Source organism: Schistocerca piceifrons, chromosome X (assembly GCF_021461385.2).
Source record: "Schistocerca piceifrons isolate TAMUIC-IGC-003096 chromosome X, iqSchPice1.1, whole genome shotgun sequence".
NCBI classification, from domain to species: Eukaryota; Metazoa; Arthropoda; class Insecta; order Orthoptera; family Acrididae; genus Schistocerca; species Schistocerca piceifrons.
This window is the reverse complement of record NC_060149.1, coordinates 141,369,056-141,390,291: the sequence shown is the minus strand read 5'-3', so window position 1 is coordinate 141,390,291 and position 21,236 is coordinate 141,369,056. Positions and strand designations below refer to the sequence as shown.

The 21,236-nt window shown below is 39.5% G+C and overlaps 1 protein-coding gene across 2 annotated transcripts; it reads right to left on the bottom strand.

The window, feature by feature from the left end:
- Window positions 1–336: 336 nt before the first annotated feature.
- Window positions 337–20,710, bottom strand: LOC124721364 (LYR motif-containing protein 2). 2 transcript variants are annotated; one of them, XM_047246298.1, is made up of 4 exons: window positions 20,505–20,710; window positions 19,985–20,125; window positions 18,217–18,365; window positions 337–614 (listed from the first exon to the last, which is right to left on the bottom strand). In XM_047246298.1, exons 1-3 carry the CDS (start codon window positions 20,541–20,543, stop codon window positions 18,276–18,278), a joined length of 270 nt encoding a protein of 89 aa, XP_047102254.1. In that variant the 5' UTR covers window positions 20,544–20,710; the 3' UTR covers window positions 337–614; window positions 18,217–18,275. The 2 variants fall into 2 exon arrangements, with proteins under 2 accessions (XP_047102254.1, XP_047102253.1); XM_047246297.1 differs by lacking the exon at window positions 337–614 and adding an exon at window positions 5,106–6,880.
- Window positions 20,711–21,236: the final 526 nt, after the last annotated feature.

Below are 21,236 nucleotides of genomic sequence, written 5' to 3'. Positions count from 1 at the left end.
GTATGTAGCCATAAGATTGCTTCTGTAAGAGGAAACTGAGAATTTCTGATCTTTAGAGGTAGCAGAAATACTGTTAATACAACCTTGTATGTCAATACATGTGTGTGAACTAAAGCTATGAATTTGTCCTAAAACTCTTTGCTGTACTGACAGTGAATAAATAAATATGGGAAAAGAAGGATGATTAGCCGCTTCATTGCTCAAGAGTGGGTTGTTCAAATTTCCCACACATTTCATAGATTTTTATGAGCTAGGGCCATATTTTTGATAATAAAATATACCATCATACTTAACAACATCTTGTCATGCACATTTACTATCAAAACACAAAACAGATGTGTTTTACCACATTTATTGGATGCAATTTTGTTCTTCATACAAACCCATAAGTGAATTATAAACTGAAAGTAACAGTCTTCTTCACTTCATGGAGGAAGCTTACAGACTGTTCCATCTTCATCATAGACTAAAAGTAGTGAGATTTTTCCCTCTTTATTATTTTTTTTTTTTTAAGGAGGTAATATGAAGTTCCAGGCTTTTAATGCAAGAGTTTAGTGGAGTTTTGAGGTATGTTTCCTTTATTTTTTCTTTGGTGCTTTAGTAACTTGTCAGTTCTGAAACATTTAGAAATATATGAACATAAATGATGGAAGTCATTGCATTTTGAAAGGAGGTGTCCAAATATTGATATGAAAACCAAGAAAGACTTATGAATGGACAATAGGGATTTCAGCTTTTCCCCTTTCTACTAAAGAATCAATGTGAGCCACAACCCCTATACTCTTAAGCTGACTAGTTATTAAATATTAAGAGTGGAATATTTATTTTACACACCTCAACAAAAGTTTGGAATATCATAGAGTTTACTACAATTATATGATTTCTTATAGCACAACCACTGAGGTTCGTAAAATACCTTATCAACAAAATAAACAATTCCTTCTGACAACAAGATCAATTTTGGTTAGTTACAAAAAAACCATTACAAAACAAAGCAGGCTCTCTCCTAAGCGTACATCTTGAAACAAAAACAGTGGAAAGCTTTATCTCATAATAATGATTATCAGTCTTCAGTAGTGAGTATGTCGTCCTACACACAGGTGTGTTCTTCCATTCTGCAAGGCACACACTGGATGAAGCCATCAAGTCTGTCTTGGGGTACAAGGTCCCACTCCTCAATGGCAGCTCCAGTGATGTCCTGAAGAGTGGCAGGTGGATTTGGACTCTGTGCAGTGGCCAACTTCAACAGGTCTCATGCATGCTCATTTGCATACATGTCTGTGGGTTGTGTTGGCCAATGTGTTCAGTTGATGTTGCATCTTTGAAGATACCAAGACACTGCTATAATACAGTGCGGTCTTGCATTGTCATCGACTAGGATGAAGTTGTCACTGACTTCATGTCTGTAGGGCCTTACAGTTGTTTGTAGGACCGCTTGGAGGTATCAGGATCGAGTCAAATTGATATAGACGGGAGTCGGAGGGGTTCACCATCCCACCATTATTGCTGCCCAGAACACTACACTTCCACCTGCAAATGGATGGACTTCCTGAATGTATTGGCATTCCTGGTGTCATCTAGTGCTTCTCCAAACCCTAACATGTTTAGTGTATGGTCAAAAACAAACCCTGGTTTCATCTGCAAACATGACAATTCTGCAATAGTGCAATGTTGATGTGCAAGAGCTCAGATCCTTCGACTGTGTCAGTTCTATTGTTTTAGTGTAAAACTTCCATTGGTCTTCTGGAATGAAGACCACTCCAATGCAATCTTATACAAACTGTTTGGTCTGAGATACAAATCCCTGTTGCCTGGGAGAAGTAATTTCCAATGTTCCAGGCAGTTGATGTCAGGTGCCTGCAAGCTGGCAGTTGGAAGAAATGATCCTGCATTTGTGTTGTTATACGAGGACTACCACTGAAATGTCTATTGTTCACATTTACTGTCTCTCTGTAATTTCTCCACACCTTAAACACCCATTTTGAGTGACAAGTAACCAATCAGCAACATCCTGCTGTGTAAGACCTTCTGAAAGTAAAGCCACTATCCTCACTCGTGTTGTATGCATTTATCAGGCATGTTCCTGCAGGGCTGAACGCAAACTGAATGAAGCTGTTGTTCACACTGCACTGCTAGCAGTGTCCCACTAAGGCAGCAGTAGGTTTACATGACTGGAAAATGACCAGAAAACATGCCAATACTAAACACTGTCCAGTATATGGGCTCTAAATGGATAATGCACGAAGTGCCTAGGTCAATGAGACCTCTAGTAGCATTGACTACATTTTATGACAGTATTCCAAACTTTTTGTTGAGCAGTGTATTATTTCATACATTTAATTCAGTAGTTAGTATCAATTAGTAGTTCCTTGTATGTGTAGAAAAATTTAGAACAGAGCAAAGAAAGTATTTTGTGGAGGAGTATGACTGTAATAACAAGACAAAGTTGTGTGTTGTCCCCTTACCAGGTGATTAATGGGCCAATATAAAACAGTTAAGAAATCTGATGTGTGTTCTCTTCTCTAATACAGGGTGATTATAATTAAAGTTTCAGTTTCAAAATGTTGTAAAAAAAGAACTGCTGCTCAGAATGACATCAAATTTGAAAAGAATATTGTCAAAGAAGGGGGAAACAAAACTTTTAAAGAAAATTTTCCCACTAGATTGCGCTGTAAGCATCATAACATAAATGGATTCAGCTAAAAATGACACTTGAATTGCAATAATCACAGCTATGGTGTGAGAATGTTAAACCAACCATACTCTGCAATGTGCATGACTGCACAAGTTTAGCATTCAATAGTTGTGGCACTGTTCGGTAAGCCAATTCAACACTCAAGGTCATATCACATCAGAGGGCAGAAATCGGTTTTTAATTGTCCTGAGGTCAAAAGCCACATAAAAGACAACAACGACATCGGGTTTTAATTGTCCTGGCACCAAAATGTGCATAAAAAGCAACAATAAAATCAGTTTTTAATTGTCATGAGACTGGCACAAGACATGTTCAGTATGCTGTCCCCAGTTTTCTGCTACATGTTGAAATCAAGACACACCATGGTTCACGACAGATTGGAGTGTCTCAGGGGTCACATTCAGAATGTGTTGCATAGTGCATGCCTTCAATTCAGTAACATTTGTTGTTGGAGCACTAACAAAACATCTTTCAGATAACTCCACAGCCAGAGGTCACAGAGATTAAGATCATGTGATCTGGATGGCCAGACTGCAGGGAAATGATGGTTGATAATTCTAGCATTTCCAAAATGGCTCTGCAGCAACTGCTTCACTAGCTGCACAATGTATGGAGGAGCACCACCTTGCATAAAAATTATCCTACACACACATCCTAGCTGTTGAAAGGTTTGAATGACACTGGCACACAAAAGACTCTCGTAGCATTTACCAGTGATGGTACAGGTAACAGGATCTGCAAGACCCATCTCCTCAAAAGAAAAAATATGGCCCTGTGATAACTGATGCAGTCAATCCGCACCACAAAGTTACCTTTGCAATGGATTTTCCATTGTTCGTAATCCGCAATTCTGTGTATTTGATGTGCACTTGGAGATGGAAATGGACTTTGTCTGCCCACAGAATGTTCCATTGCCATTCACTGTCCACTTCCATGCAAGCAAGAAATTCTAGAGCAAACATTTGACTCACTGATAGGACATCATGATGCAACTCCTAAACATGGGTAATTTTGTGCAGCAAGCAATGTAGGATCTTTCATAGAATTTTATGCACCATGGTCACAGGCATGTCCAAAGTTCAGGCAATTCCCCTTTTATTGCACATTTCACTCGATCCCTCCTGCAATGCTGTGGTCACATCTCCAATCTGTCTTTTTGAATTTCATAATCTTTTTCTCCAAACCTTTGGGAGACATCAGACCATTGCCCTTTTTGATACCCTTGAGTGTCCAGAACTTCTGCAGGGCTACTGGCACACAATCAGCTTTCTTGTATAGGAGCTTTACCTGCAGTGTGTGATCCTGCATTGAGACAGACATGCCGAGCACCTCAGACACAAACAGAAGTGTACCCTGCACCTATTATTTTGCATATTCTGCCACTTACAGTGCCATCCAGTAGTGACATTTTCATTTTTGTCTCCATTATGTTTGCCTCTTGTTCAATAACATTCCATTCAAATCTGACATCATTGTGAACAGTGGTTCTTTTTTTAAACAGCATTTTGAAAGTGGAACTTCAATTATTATCACCCTATACAAGTTACTAACTTGCGACTTTCACTCTCTCCATTGCTAAAAATATGAATGGGGAACTGCAATAAACATAACATTATTTACATTTCCTTACACTAAAATGAAGAAGACTGTTTCTTTTCCAAGCAGTGTCCTTTCTACCTGGCAAGTATTACTGCATAATGCATAATCAAAAAATTTGTCTCTATGTTTGGAAAAAAGACTGTTCCAATTCTCTGACATTTGGAGCAGTCACATGTACCTTTTATATTACCTTTAAAATCTCTTACATACTACAACAGATTTCTCACTTCACTTATATAAATACATGCAACAATCAAATGTCTGGACAATTTTTCAATCTCATGCTCCAAAAAATTGTTTTTACTATACTTGTGACTAAGCTCAACTACTGACTACTGAGATCTTGCAGTGAATCTCTACATCAGACCTAAGTAATCTAAAACATTGGAGTCCTGGAGTTTTGTATTACTGTGATGACAATTCACTGCTACTCAGACTCACAAATGGGAGTTACTGATATTAGCACTCCTGATACTGCAAAACAACTGAGACTACCTAAAGCGAACAAGGTACCAAGTGACAGAGTTTCAGCTAAATGTTACACGGAATACACTGCTGAATTATCCCCTCTACTGGCTCACATTTATCAAGAATTTTTCATGCACTGAATAGACGCACATGACTGGAAATGACTATAGGTCACTCTCATTTTAAAAAATGGTAAAAGATTGGATGCACATAATTACAGACTAATATCGCTGATCCCTATCTGTTGCAGGATCCTAGACCACATTCTATGCTCAAATATCATGACGGTCCTGGACGAAAACAAAGTTCTCTCAAAGAATCAGCATTAATTCACGAGAAATCATTTGTGAGAAACACAGCTTGCTTTATTCATACACAATACCTTTCAAATTTAATAATACATGCAGGTGAACAGATAGGTTCCGCCTTCTTGAATTTCTGAAAGGTATTCTGACACAGTACCACACTGTCAATTACTATCCAAGATACAAAAATACAGAATATCTTTGCAAATATGTGATTGTCACAATGAATATTTGACAAATGTAAGGCAGTATGTAATACTAGGAGATGAATGTGTAACAGTAATTAAAAGTCATATTGGGTGTAGCCCAAGAAAATGTAATAAGGACTATAATATTGTCAATATACATAAAAGGTTTTTTCAGGTAGAATCAGTAACATTAAGAGGGTCTCCTTAAATGTGGATATGTGTAAAACAAGGCCTATAACAAAGAGAAAGAACCTGATTACAAGATTAGCTGTGAACATCTAGAGTGTATCGCATTTTCCATCTACAAATCAGCATGGATTCAGAGAGCATGACACATCTGAAACTTAGCTTGCTCTTTTCTTGCACACAGCACTTCACACAGTGCCACACTGCAGACTGTTCACAAAATCTGAGCATACAGAATAGGTTCTCAGACATGTGAGTAGCTCAAAGATTTTTTAAGTAATGGAACCCAGTATGGTGTCCTGGATAGCAAGTGGTCATCAAAAGTATCACCGGGAGTGGTCCAGGGCTGTGTGATGGGACTGCTCTGGTTCTCTACTTGACTAGCAGTGATATAAGTTACCTCCCCAATGCACCATACGGTGAGGTATATGTGTAGATAGATGTAGACATGTAAGTATTTAGAGGTAATACTAAAAAGTGATACTAAATGGGACAAACACTTACAATTAGTATTAGGGAAGGTGAACGAAAGACTTGGATTTGTTGGATAGGTTCTGTGAAAGTGTACTACATTTGTAAAGGAAATTGTATATAAGATGCTAGGGCAGCCAATTCTAAAGTATTGTTCCATAGTTTGGTGTCATTAAGTAGGCATGACAATAGACAGTGAACAAATTCAGAGACAAGCTGCTAGGATTGTAGCAGATTGGTATTGGCCTCACAAAAGTGTAACAGAATTGCTCACAGAACTTCAATTGGAATCATTGGAGGACAGATGGTATAGTTCTTGTGAAGCCCTTTGGGAATATTTACAGAACTTGTATTCAAAGAAGACTGTACAACCATTCTGGGATCATGAGAATAAGATAAAGAGAGATTAGGGCATGTACACAGGCATATAGAGTCTTTTTCTCTTGTTTAATATGGTGCAGAGTACTCTCAGCCATTCACTGTTTAATGGCTTGCAGAGTACATACATAGATCTAGAAAGAACGGCCAAAATTTGTAAAAGCACCTTGTGCTCATCTATATCAAACAAGGCACTGGAAGTACACACACAAACCAGTTATCAATCACATTAATTAAGTTTTTGCCCCCCACTTTACATCACTTTTGCTCGGGCTCCAAATAGAAGGCTTCACACAAGCAAAATATGTGACAAGACATGACCAATGGAAAGGAACAGTAGCATTCCTCATGTAAAGTATATAAAAAATAATTATGTCAAAGTATTCTGGCTTCAGGTTGTTTGTTAACAGCTTCATTTATAACCAAATCAAATAACAGCTGCATTAATTATACAAATTGGTCCCAGCTATAATTATTATAAGTTACACCAGTATCAACAATCTATGCTGCCTTCATCTTGTAAGCATACAATATCTATCTTATCTATTTCACCATATCTCTGTTGTCAGGATGATGTCACCATAAATATTCTGAAAATGAGAAAAAGACAGACATATGGAACTTTTTGTGGAATATGTTCTTTTTCTACGTCAAAAGCTATCAACTTGTTTCAACTACACACAGCAATAAGTGAATATAACTTTAAAGAAGTATTAACTAAATGGTAATAATTTAATATAAGGTTGACAAAACATAACAGACATATTTTTCAAACAACAGATCACTGGATGGAATCTTCCAACTTTCCTATGGATTAAAATAGGAGTGAGAGAACACTGATATGTTGAAATAAGCTTCTTCAATTTGTTTCAATTTATTTTCTGTTCATAAGACTTAATTTTATATGCATGGGCATTGTCAACAAAATATAAATTACAGTAAATGTTGTAGGAAAGTTCGTGCAGAATGTACATACTTCACGATTAAAGGAGACCACTCACCAAAAAGCAGAAACATTGAGTTGTCGACAGGCACACACAAAAGAAGAAAAACTTGCTAGCTTTCGGAGTGATCCTTCATGAGCTAGAGTAAAATACACAAAAATACAAACTCTCTCTCTCTCTCTCTCTCACACACACACACACACACACACACACACACACACACACACACACACACACACACATGTCTAAGCCCCTACTTGGTGCCGGATAGACTGACAGTGCCAATGCTATTTTGCATTAGGTGAACTGTTGTGGTGGGGGTAGTGTCAGATGGGGTGGGTAGAGGGAGGGAAAGGCAGGAGGCAGGGAGAGGGACTGCAGGTAGGTTATTAGTATCTTGAATGGAGGCAACCAATTTGCCGACTGGGAATGCAGGAGGGAGAGGTGGCACGATTTTAGCAGCTGATGGGAAGCAGCACACGCTAAAAGCAACATGGGAATGTAAACTGGGAGGGGGTGACATGATGGAGGAAGGGGAAGCTGTTAGGTGGAAGGTGTAGGGATAGTGGGTTACCTGAGTTTGATGTCATGACAATTACAGGAGCACAGGATGTGCTGTAAGGACAACTCGCATCTGCACAGTTCAGAGATGCTGGTGGTGGAGGGGAGGATCCAGATGGGTCAAATTGTGAAGCATTAATTGAAATCAAGCACGTTATGTTCAGCTGCATATTGTGCCAGAGGTGGTGTGACCCTTGTTCTCGACAGCAATTTGGCAGCGGCCATTAATTCTGATTGACAGCTGGTTGGTAGTCATACCAACATGAAAGGCTGTGCAGTGCTTCTAGCTTCCTCTGACTGGGAAGGATAAGCCTGTGACAGGACTGCTGTAGCAGGTGCTGGGTTGGTGGATTGGGGTAGTATTGCACCTTGGTCTGCCACAATGATATGATTCCTGTGACACACGGATGGGAGTGGTAGTGGCACAGTGACTAACTAGGATGTAGTGTAGGTTGGGTGGATGACAGAACATCACTTTAGGAGAGAGGTAAGTATCTTGAGTAGGATGTCCTCATTTCAGGGCAGAATGAGAGATTATCAAAGGCCTGGTGAAGGATATGGTTCAGTTTCTCCAGTCCAGGATGATACTGGGTGATGAAGGTTGCATTCCTTTGTAGCTGATTCATAGGGGTAGTAGGACGACTGGGGGTGTGTGAGAATATGGCACAGGAAATATGTTTGTGGACTAGGTTTGGGGGGAGGGGGGGGGGGGTGTTTCCTGTCTGTGAAGGCCTTTGTGAGGCCTTCAGCATACTGGACAAGGGAATTCTCATCACTGCAGATATGTTGTCCACTGGTGGCTAGGCTAGCCACTCATCAATGATGTATCTGCAGTGACGAGAATTCCCTTGTCCTGTATGTTGAAGGTCACCCATCCCTCCTGCATTACTAGCTGGCAAACTGGATGCCTCTTTCCAAGCCACTAGCAACCCATCCCGAGCCCTCTCCCTGCCTCCCCCCCCCTCCCCACCTAACACTACCCCCACACCACAACCAGTTCACCTGCCACAAAATACCATTGGCACTGTCAGCCTAGCTGGCACCATGTGGGTGCTCAGGCATATGTGTGTGTGTGTGTGTGTGTGTGTGTGTGTGTGTGTGTGTGTGTGTATTTTACTCTAGTGCATCAAAGGATTACTCCGAAAGCTAGGAAGTTTACCTTCTTTCATGTGCACCTATCGGCATCTCAACACATCTGCTTTTTGGTGAGCGGTATCCTTTAATTCTCAAGTATTTATATAAATTACAGTACTATTTTTTACAGTGTGGTATTATTAAATAAATGAAACAATTTGAAAATTCATTCCAAAGTGAACTGTTTTATGTGCAATTTACTACTATACTTATTTCTAGGACAGGAATTTTCCTTACATTATTATTCATTTTAAATCCAAGTTATATGGGCATTTGTGGACAAGCCACTGTGTAAGCCCCTTTTAAAAGGTATCTCCCGTCAAAATCTTAACATCCTTTGTGAACAAGTTATGAAAAACAGCTCCTTTGGCATAGGGGTTTCTTGCTGTTAATGTTCTGTTAATCATATGAAAGTCTGTTTTATGTTTTGCATTATAGTTGTGAATTTAAAAGTTCATATTTGTGGCCTTAGTGTCTTCTTTCATTAGCATAATGGTTTCTAGCATACACATGACATAAACTGTGGGAATGTTGAATCTAGTGAATACGATTTTACAAGATTTTCCTTGTTTCTCTTTCACTATGATCCTCAAGGCTCTCTTCTGCAGTATGAAAACCGTTTTGATAATGGTGTGGCAAGTCTGTTCACTACAGTACTACTCCATACAAAAAGAAAGGTTATACTAATCCAAACTATACAATCCTTTGGGTTTCACAAGTATGGTATTGCAACAATCTCCTTAACATATGTAGACTGGACCTTTCTTTTTCCAAACATGATCAACTTGCTGTTTCAATAAAAGTCAGTCATCTATGTATAAACCCAAAAATTTACAATCTAAATTGGTTTTTGATGGAATTCATCACTCTCAATATTTTGGCTATTTAGACCACTCAGTTTAAAGTTAATAATATTTGCTTTTTCTAGGTTTACTTTTAAGTTGTCTTTTTTCAATCAAGTCTTAAATCTCATCAATAAGGCTGGACTCACCGTCTGCACAACAGACACCAGATGTACCATTGGCATATGTAGTGATCAAATGTTTATTCTCTAGAAAACTTGAGAAATCATTTACATAACATATGAATAGGAATGGACCTAAAATGGAGACCTGAGAAACACCAAAATGTTCATTTCTTATTCTTGACCGTCTCTTCTCCAGTACTATCCATTATCACACATAATTTCTGTACACTGTTGTCTACCCTTTAAATATGTTTCTATCAATTGCATGAGTTTTCCATGACACTGCTCATTGAAGTTTTTGGTAAGAGCATATGACGATGTACTCCATCAAAAGCTTTTGAGAGGTCCAGGAATACTCCTTCTCATTGGACTTTTCATTTACTTTTTCAAATACATAGTGGATAAACTGTACTACTGCCAACATAATACTGCGACCTTTTTTGAAATCATGCAGGAAATCATCTAATATGTGTGTCAGTACTGTTGTAATATTCCACAATTCCTTTTAACATTATTTTCTAAGTCAGTTTGCTGAATATTGAGATTAGGGAAATACGTTTGTGCTTTGAACATGCTTCATTTCCCCTTTCCTGCGTAAGGTTTTGACAGCAGTCAGTTCCAACTTATCAGGGAATACACTGTCTTCAAGTACACAGTTTATTCGATGAACTAATGGCTTCACTAAATCATGTTTGTCTTTCATGAGGAGTATGTAGAAGGTGGGCATGCAGTGTGTCATAGGGGTGAGAGGGAAATGGATCCAGGGTAGAGGTTCTAGGGAGGGCCTAAGAATTTAAGCAGGGATTGGAGGTTATGTTGGGCTTCTGGGATGGGATCACTCTAGCAGAGTTAGGTGGAGGAGTCAGGTAATCACCAAACTACATAAATCCAACAATCCTGGGCACCCTATTGCAGCTGGTTATTATGCTCCCAGTGAAAGAATTTTGGTCCTCAACGAACAACGCCTCCAACCCTGCCTGAAATATAGCCTCCCATCTCATAGGTACCAACCACTTGCTTCACCAACTCTTCATCACTCCCACTCTTTTATATCTTGGATCCCTGCTCATCACAGCTGATGCTAGTTCTCTATAAACCAACAACCCTCATGCCCATGGTCTTGCCACCATTGAAGGCTGCCTTTCCTAACATCCTTCAGACTTCAAACCCACTACCCTTTTCCTCACACACCTTACTAAATTCATCCTAACACACAAATACTTCTCCTTTGTAGGGAAAGTATACAGAAAAATCCATGACACAACCATGGGCACCCACCTGTGCCAGGCTTTCTATGGGCCATCTAGAGGTGACTTTCCCAGCCTCTGAAAACCTCTGGTCTGGTTCAGGTTCATTGACAATATCTTCACAATCTGGGCTCAGGGCTAAGACACTCTATCCCCACTCCTTCACAACATCAACACCTTCTCTACCATTTCACCTGGTCTTTCTCAACCTGGAGTGCCACCTTCCTGGACGTTGACCTCCTCCTCTCTGATTGTTCCATTCACAGCCATCCCTTCCACGCCATAAACTTCCTCCCATACAGCCTGGCCACCTGGCGATGGCGTATCTGCAGGGACAATAACTCCCTTGCCCAGTGTGCTGAAGACCTCACCAAGCCCTTCACAGATAGGCACTAGCCCCAGACCTAGTCTGCTAACAGATCTCTCATGTCATTTCCTCACACATCCCCCAAGAACCAGCAACAAAGGAGTGCTCCTTTCATCACCAAATACCAGCCTGGACTGGAACAACTGAACTATATCCTTCCTCAGGACTTTGATTACATATCATCATGCCCTGAAATGAAGGGCATCCTACCTAAGATAGTTCCAAACCCTCCTAAAATGGTGTTCCGTCACCCACTCAAACTCAACAACATCCTAACCCACCTCTATGTCACTCCCAAACCCAATAGGCTGACACATGGATAATATCGCTGTGGAAGACCCAGGTGCAAGATCTGCCCAATCCACCCACCCAGTACTTTCTAAATGGTCCTGTCAAAGGCTTATCCTACGCCATCAGAGGCAGGACCACCTGTGAAAGCAGCCACAACATATAACAACTCTGCTGGAATCATTGCACAGCTTTTCATATTGGTATGAGTACCAACCAGCTCCCCACCAGGATGAACGGCCACCACCAAACTGTGGCCAAGAGCCTGGTAGACCACCCTGTGACACATCATGCAGCTGAACATAACATGCTTGATTCCAATGGCTGCTTCACAATTCAATCCATCTGGAGCCTCCCCTCCACCACCAACTTTTCTGAAAAGCACAGATTGGAGTTATTTTTACAATACATTTCCTCTCCCGAAATTATCCCAGCCTCAACCTACAGTAACCTATTGTCCCCACACCCTCCCCCTTCTACCTCACTGCCCCACCATCTCCTGACACTGCACCTAGCAGTCATGTTATACCTCCATCTAGCCCTTACAAGTTCTGACAGACAGGCCTCCTCTCTCCCCCATCTGTACCGAGCTACCCCTCCCACTTGCCTAACCCGCTCCAGATTGCCACTCAATATGACAGTTGCATTCCGGCCCAAGCTGCCAGAGAATGGTCATGTGTGCATGAAGTATGTTTGCTTGTTTGAATGTGTGTGTGTTTTCTTTCCTGAAGATGGCTTTGGCTGAAAGCTAAATGGGTAACGTACCATCTTTGCAGTGAGTAGCAATCTAACTTTTCATAACACTGTTGATATTCCAACCCGGAATTTCTATTGTTTAATTCCTATTTAAGTTTAAAACTTTTTTTTTCTTTAGCAACTTTTATGCACACAGCACGAAGTCCCAAGTGACTGGAAAAAAGTGCAGGTGGTTCCTATATATATGAAGGGTAAAAGAATGGACCCGAAAAATGTCGAAACAATCAGTTTGCTTCAGAATCCTTGAACATATTCTCAGTTTTGATTACAATAAATTTTCTTGAGAATGACAAGCTTATGTCCACGAATAAGCATGAGTTTAGAAAGCATCGCTCATGCTTGACTTTTTTCACATGATATTCTGCAAACTATGGATGAAGGGCAACAGGCCGGTTCCATAATTCTAGATTTCCAGAGATCATCTGACATGGTGCCACACTGTAGTCTGTTGTTGAAGGTGTGAGCATATGGAATAGGTTCACCGATTTGTGAGACACTCAAATACTTCTTAAGTTATAGAACCCAGTACGATGTCCTCGGCATTAAGAGACAAGAGCATCATAAGAAGTACCCACGGAAAGTGTGATAGGACCGCTGTTGGTCTCTATACACATAAATAATTTGGCAAAGCGGATGGGCAGCAATCTGCAGTTGTTTGCTGATGACACTGTGGTGTACAGTAAGGTGTCAAAGTTGAGTGAATGTAGGGGGATACAAGATGACTTAGACAAAATTTCTAGTTGGTGTGATGAATGGCAGCTAGCTCTAAATGTTATAAAATGTAAGTTAATGCAGATGAATATGAAGAACATACCCATAATGTTCAGATACAGTTTAGTAGTGTCCTGCTTGACACAGTCACATTGTTTAAATATCTGGGCATAACACTGCAAAGCGATATGAAATGGAATGAGCATGTGAGGACTGTGGTAGGGAACTTCGGTTTATTGGGAGAATTTTAGGAAAATGAGGTTAACTGATCTCACTGTGGCTTGTAGATGAAGCTTTGAAATTACACAAGAAAACAATTTTGCCCACATTTCACAACTTTCTATTTTACATGGCCTAGGTTTGAAAGCTCAACCCATTTTCAGAAAACCTCATAGGGAACTTCTGGGACTTCTCAGAAAAATGTGGCCATCAACGCTGATGTTTGTTATATGCCATGTCTGGCTATGCCGTTGCTACTTACCAACCTTATGCTACAACTGCCGTGTCCTACATGGTATTAGGTAAGTAATGATAATCACTGTAAACACTTTACACACAAAAGACAACTAACATTGTGCATAAAGACACCATACCAATTCATTTATATTTACAAAAAATAAATAAAAAATAAATTCTTAACTGTAAGAAAGATTCCCTCCATTATGGCCAGAGTGTTTTCATATGTTTTGTTTAATCAAAACTCACATATAGTTGGCCCGTACACACACTGCCAAGATTCTTTTGAGTGTGCTGTAGAAATTTCTCTGGCAAGCCCTTACACATCCTCCATACAATCCCCATCTCTCCCATGTGATTTCTATATTTTTAGAGCCCGAAAGAAAAACATTCATGGCCACCAATTTGCTTCGGATGAAGAGGTGCACAACTGGGTATGACCATCGTTCCATAGGCAGCCGCACACATTTTTCCCTTGTCCCAGTGGGATAAATGTATTAACAATTAAGATGATAACTTTCATAATAATGAGCAGTCTTTCTTTTTTTTCCATCTGTCATTTTCATTTGACTGCCACTTATACAAACAACATAAATTACAGCTTTCAATCCTGCTGGCCTTCTGACATCAACAATATTTACATTCAGTGCTGCGGTACTCATCTTCTTTTTGCATGCACAGTAAACACATGTAGGCTTCCAATATTTCAGTATTATAATGAGAATTAGCTTCTGATGACATGACAATGCCAACATACAAAAACCTGACTGGGGCATGACGATATAGAGCGGACATATGAGAGATGTTATGTGCAAACCTGTAAGGTTCTGTGAACTTCTTCATTCTGCAGTGTTGTATTGGGAAAACCGCATAACACAAGGACTGACTACAGCATCTACAGGATTATGTTTTATCACAATCTGCAAAGTCTATTCAAAGTAACCAACCATCTGCAATGTAAAAATGAGACAAAAGGCTGATAAAGAAGTTATAAAATACACTGCCTGACAATTAAAGTGAAACACATGTTCAAACATCAATGTAATTTTGTACACTTGCACACCATTGGTGGGTTTGTAAATGATTTAGAGTTGTCTGTGACAGCTGCAGCATTAGTATTGTTTGTGTTTAGTATTGTTACCAGGTATGGTATGGTATGGTATAAAGAGCATAACCAGAGTCATATATTGAGTGATCACTGTGGAGGACACAGAGATGCTGCGTACTCATGTGAGACAGTGTTATCAGCTCCCGACAGCAGAGATGGGTGAAACTGTTCTTTTCAGAGGTCAGATCAGGACTGCTAACTCAATGGAATGAATTAGCTCATTTTCATGACTCATAACTCACCTTTCACTCACAGAAATAAATAAAGGAAGGTACCTCACCTTTCTAATTTAGGTCACTATACCTGTATTTTTATCTGATTCGGTTCTATTTTGAAAGAAAGCAGAAATAGGAGTAACAAGTTTACATTATGTCCCATGCAGTTTTCAGAATTGATAAGTTCTACATTTTGCCTGCTGTAAAAGTGATGATGACTAAATCATAACTATTTTTTTATCAAGTGATAACATTTTAAAGATCATCTCATTCTTGTTATGTTTTCATATGTTTGAGGACATGTTTCTTTCAGCATGTGGTGTAAGGCACTGTTGCAGCATCCTGCTGCAGAATCTTCATTCTGCTCACTAATGTCACCAGCGAGACATTTCAGATCAGACTCCTTTTTTTTCAAGTCCCAGATTACTCATGCCTTAGAATGATCAGGCTCTTTGAATCATTTCAGGATCGGATCGCCCATCTTTATCTGACAGATTGACAGGGGCCTCATTCTGGGTATCCATTTGGCTGGCTGGTCAAATCATGCAATCTCCAGATTTCTGGGGCATTCAGATATGACAGTGGCCCAATGATGGACTTCATGGAAATGTGGAGGCAGGCACAGTCATCATAAAAGTTCCCATCGACCACCATGAGGGAGGAACACCATATTGTGCACCATTCACTTCATAGCCCCTTCACATCTGTCCTTGCCATCTGAGAACAAATAATGGATTCCCTGCCATATTCTGTGTCATTTCATAACATTGGCTGGAGATGAGCACAGCCAGACTACAGAATTACCATCACATACATAGACTACCCTTAACACCACAACAAAAATGCCTGCATATGGATTAGCACTATGGCCAGGCAGCATGAACTGCTGGTGAACGGAATGGCATTGTGTTCAGCAATGAATTGTAGTTCTGCACTACCCTGGATGACAGCAAGTATGGCAGTGACCTGGTGACAGGTTCCTTTCTTCCAAGGTTCAGGAGACACAAAGTGGTGTTACTCCTGATGTCAGAGAGTTGAGGGGCACTGGATATGACTTCAGGTAACAGCTGGTAGTGTTTGAGGGAACTCTGGTTGGACCACAGTACATCACGTATATCTCGCAGCCCTGTTTGTTGACTTTCATGTAAAAGTATTGATGAGTCATTTTTCAACAGGTCCATGCCCATCTGCACATGGCATGTGTGTCTATGAACTGTGTGGGTGATGATAAGATACTCTCATGGCCAGCAACATCCCCAGATCTGTCCCCGATGAAATGTGTGGGGCCAGCTCAGAAGTCAACTCCATACGAGTGCCAGTATCCAGGACCTGTTGCAACAGTTGTGGGCCTCCTTGCCTCAAGGGAGGATACAGCAGCTTTATGACATCATTCCCAACTAAACCAGAGCATGCATACTGGCCACAGGCACTGCAACAGCATACTGATAAGTGGATTCACAGTGCCACGTTGTTTGCAAATTTGACTCAATTTTGAAATCGCTGCAATGACATCACATACCTTCTCAACCTATAAAGTTTCACGTTGTTTCCTCCTCCCATTCTGGGTGCTTCATTTTCCTCATCAGGCAGTGTGTCTCTTAAGGAAAATAAAACACACTGCAACTATCATGGGTATCTAAGAGCTGAGGATCCACCAGGTATCTCTCCTAAGAGGGGCAGCAAATTAGATGGTCTTTTGAAGATGCTCAGTGGATCAAAGAGTAACAAGAAATTTAGTTGCCAAAATAAATGTGGCCAAACATGTGTATTTAGCATCTCATGACAAAATAATATAAACAGTGAAGATATCTTGTATCAGTGTCAACTGGTCATTTCAAGCATTTTCTGTAAAGAATAGTTCTCTTCTTCATTAACTAGGGCAACTTATTTTGTATCATGATTGTATACACTTTTCAAGCCAGTTTTATTTAGGAAAACGTGTAGTAATTTTGCACCAATGGTTTGTCACCAGCACATACTTAGAGACCAAGCATACTGCTTGTCCCTAAAGCACTGTGCATGCTAGGGGAGGGGGGTGTCTTCATGTATAGTGGGTCTTCTCGCGGTATTGTGTTCACTGACACTACCTGAGAACAACTAAGGGGTGCACTGTATGGACACAAAATTTCCATGCTTACTTGCAAATCAAGCTAAAAATTCCAGTAAACCACTGAAGTCACTGCAACATCCTTACTCTTAATTAAGTGGACACCGACAGACAACTACTGGAGCTCCAATGTTTCAGTAATACTACATATACCAATTCTGTGTGTAAATGATATGTGTAGGTAAGCAGAATAGCTTGTTTCATCTTCTTGTAATAATAATGTCTATGCCTCCAAAGTTAACTCAGGTAGCATTTTTCTCAAGTTGTATTAGAATAGATAGACTGCCTTCCTAATTATCCTGACAGTGTATTATAAAGGGCACACTAAGCTTTCATGAACGTACCTAAAATATCAGTAATCTGCAATCGAAATAGCATGTTACCTTCACAGTTTATTTTGCTGGTGATGATTCAACTATCATAGATGTATCATATGGTTACATCGGACACACACAAGGACTGGCATAGCTTTGATCAAAAATCCCCCAAGGCAATAAACTGTAAGTGAGATGTATAATTCGTGTGAATTTAAATCAGCCAGGATTCTAGATGTTGTCTTCTCAATAATAAGTCTACACGTTTATAGAAAAGCATATCATTTCATACAAATGCATCATGCAGGCATGCATAATTGCATTAAACTTCCAGACGTAGAATTGAGGACACCACAGTTAAAATCTCAACTTCACTCTTTTTATTTTCACAATACTCAAATGATTCACAGCTCATTGGCTTCATCAATGGCACAACACAAAACTCATGTATTTGATACATGGGTTTTCCCTGACACTTGCACACAACTTTCACTTCTGTTCATGTTCTGCATTTGTGGAAACTGCCTGCATGCACAATGGTTTGAATTACATATTAAACAATGTCTCCAGATAAGTTGACACTTGTGCCAGCTCCCGCAATGGTGGAATAAAACAGAAGACTTCAAATAGAACAATTAGGTTGATGACAAATTTACTTTTTGTTGGTCAAACAATGAATGGAAACTACAAATCAGCAGCCAAATAAAGGAGTATTTTCATCTTAAAGATGGTACCTAACGTAAATACTTACACATTGTTTTATATTGTTCAGTCACAGCAAACATGTGCCATTAACATCACATGCTACTTTTAATTATTCTTTGCACTGCTCAACTCAATGGATTGCTTCAGTTCCTTTAAGGATCTCTCACCATTGAAGATCAGCATCTTTATAGCGTACTGCAAATTGAAGAGACAAAAACTTACAATAAATGTCTCTTATAACAGTGTCAGGTTGTAACTAGTTTTAACTGCTTCTTAGAATGAACAGAATAGAATATTACTGGTATGCGCTTCCTCATCTGGCATGCCGGATAAAATGGTGTGTGTTAGGCCTACATAGGATTTGTCTTTCTGTGAGGGGTCTGATGGAATGCTTCTGTGAGAGGTTAAAATGTCACTGATCATTATCCACACAGCACTCTTATCAGTGACAAACCACGGAAATAAAACGCAGTCTTGTTGTTGGCTTTGCAACCTGTGGTGTGTCATTTAACACCCACTGTGTACACCAAAATCCACCCAGTGAATGTGATAACAGTTAGACACGAGACAACATAAATGATAGTGTGACAGATTTTACATATACCTAGAGGAAACAAAAATATACATTATAAATAAATGTTTATTTGTATTTGTGAAATTTTTGGGAGGCTCTAGGAAGAGTGAAGAGGACAGGAGATGAGAGAAGAGGAGAGGAGAGGACAGGACAGGACAGGACAGGGCAGGGCAGGGCAGGGCAGGACAGGACAAAGGAGGGGGGGGGGGGCAGTCACTGCAGATTTGTATGCATGATGCTGGAGAAACTGACATCCCAATAGTATCTATCAAGGATTTCTTTATCCTCTTACCAACAGGCCTAAATTATACTGAACAATGTGATCATTTAAACCACGTACATTTCCAAATATTAATGATTTAAAAGAACGTCACAAAATTTATAATTGTCGAAATTTGAGTTTTCCCCATAGCTAAGGTTGAATGCTGCTTCCTCGTATAACAAAACTAAAAAAATTAGCTTTATTATCCCAATTAACCTCATTCTCCTTAATGTTCCACCCATAATTTCAAACAAGGCTGAACTAAAATAGCTGAGACTTGGAGGAATCATTTCTTGTGGCTTCATACAAGACAAAAAAATGTTATCAATCTCACTTCAAAATATACACTTTATATTGACTGGATGTAATTGACAACTAAGAAAATATCTTGAAAACCACCTCTTTCACACCATTCTTTGTGTCCATAGGCGTGGGATGGAGGGTAAAGTTTAAACCACGGTAAGCATGTTCAAATAGAAGTTGGTTGCAGTTGCAGAAATTATACAGAACTAAGAGTCTTGCATGGAGTAGAGCATCAAATCAGGCTGATGACATCGAGACATCAGAAAATCTGAGAATACAACAGATCAGTTATGCACTGGAAAAAAAAATATTTGTTTTTGTCAAATTTTTGTTTTTCCTAACATGTCGTATAATATATACTGTATATATCCATAGGGAGAGTGTGTGCTATGAGGTTGCATTTTAAATGAACAATTCGTCAAATTTAAATAGTAATCACTTACAGCAAATTGTTACATGTTGTCTCAGGACAACTTATGTTCATACACTGCTAGTGAGGATATCGCTTCAGACTATTTTTGTTTTTGCATCTTCACACACAGTCTAAAGAGGGAGCAATCTCATTCGAATGATGCCAAACTTTTATTGAACCAATATTACTCTGTGTAATGATTTATAGGAATATTTAACTGGGCAACGGAAAACAATTCTTAAGTGCAATTTAAATGCACTAACCTCATCTTTCTCATTTTGGTACTTTCTAAAGTCACTTCTAGCCCAAAGGCGAAGTTCAGCTTTACTTCCTTCATCCGGTACTCTGCGTATTTCCCGTAATATGTCTCGATACAGTTTCAGAACTTTCTGACGGAGCATAAACTGAAACAAGATTAATTCTACAACACTATGAACACAATGTTACAAAAATTGTAAAATAGTATGACCATTAAAACAACTCCCTTACAACAAAAACTGTCCTTAACACAACAGCTAACTATACAAACCCTCACATATTGGCCTATCACAGGATAAAATTGAGAAGCCAACCTCCAATGTAGTGACGTCTTTGTGAGTTGTCCTGCTATTGGCCTAACCGCAAAAGAAAACACTTCATTCTCCTTAAGGAATTAAGACTGCCTACAGCACTAGCATCAAACATGGGTCATTAACGAAATAAATTTGTAGTCGAATCTTCAGAACATAAGTTCACCCCACGTTGAGATCAGTCCCCCTACCGAAAGTGGCGATCTCTTTTTACCTGTTTAAGATCCATTGTTGCCGGGATCTTTGGAGGCATAGTTGGAAATTATGTACAGTATGGGAAGTATCAAAGAATTATGCAGCAACTCTATGAACAGAGAACATTTATTTCAAATAAAATCCATCTTCAACCAATCCAAAACAACAACTTTCATTCTCCCTCCAACGACTATTCTTGCGTCATCACAACACAGACCTTCTACTAGTACGAGGCAAGATCACTGCCCACCAGTATTATCGATTATCAGGCAAGACAACAGCAGTCCGCAAGGTAATTGTATCTACGGATGTATACTTGTACCACAATATTCACTCATTTTACCTTTTTTTAACCATGTTTAAAGGCAGAAATTTTATGACTCTCAGAATTAGAAAAATACTATTTTGATTTCAATATCACAGACAATTTGAAATATTACATTAACTTCGCGTGGTGCTAGCTCCTCGTAATCACGGACTAGTGCGCACGGATGACTTTTGTCACCGAGAAAAAAAAAGCTTCCATCGTTGTCACGTCACGTCATAGAAGTGGAGTGCGCTCACGAAGGACAGTCACTAAACTTTTTTTTAATCCAAGCGTCATCTGAAAAAAAAGAAGAAAAATGCAGTATATGAAGCAGCAAACAGTGGAATTTCTAGAACTGTACCAGGCAGGGCACCGCTTATGGACCATTAGAAACAAGCATTGAAGAACAATAACAAAGAAACATGATGCTATGCAGAGGATTGC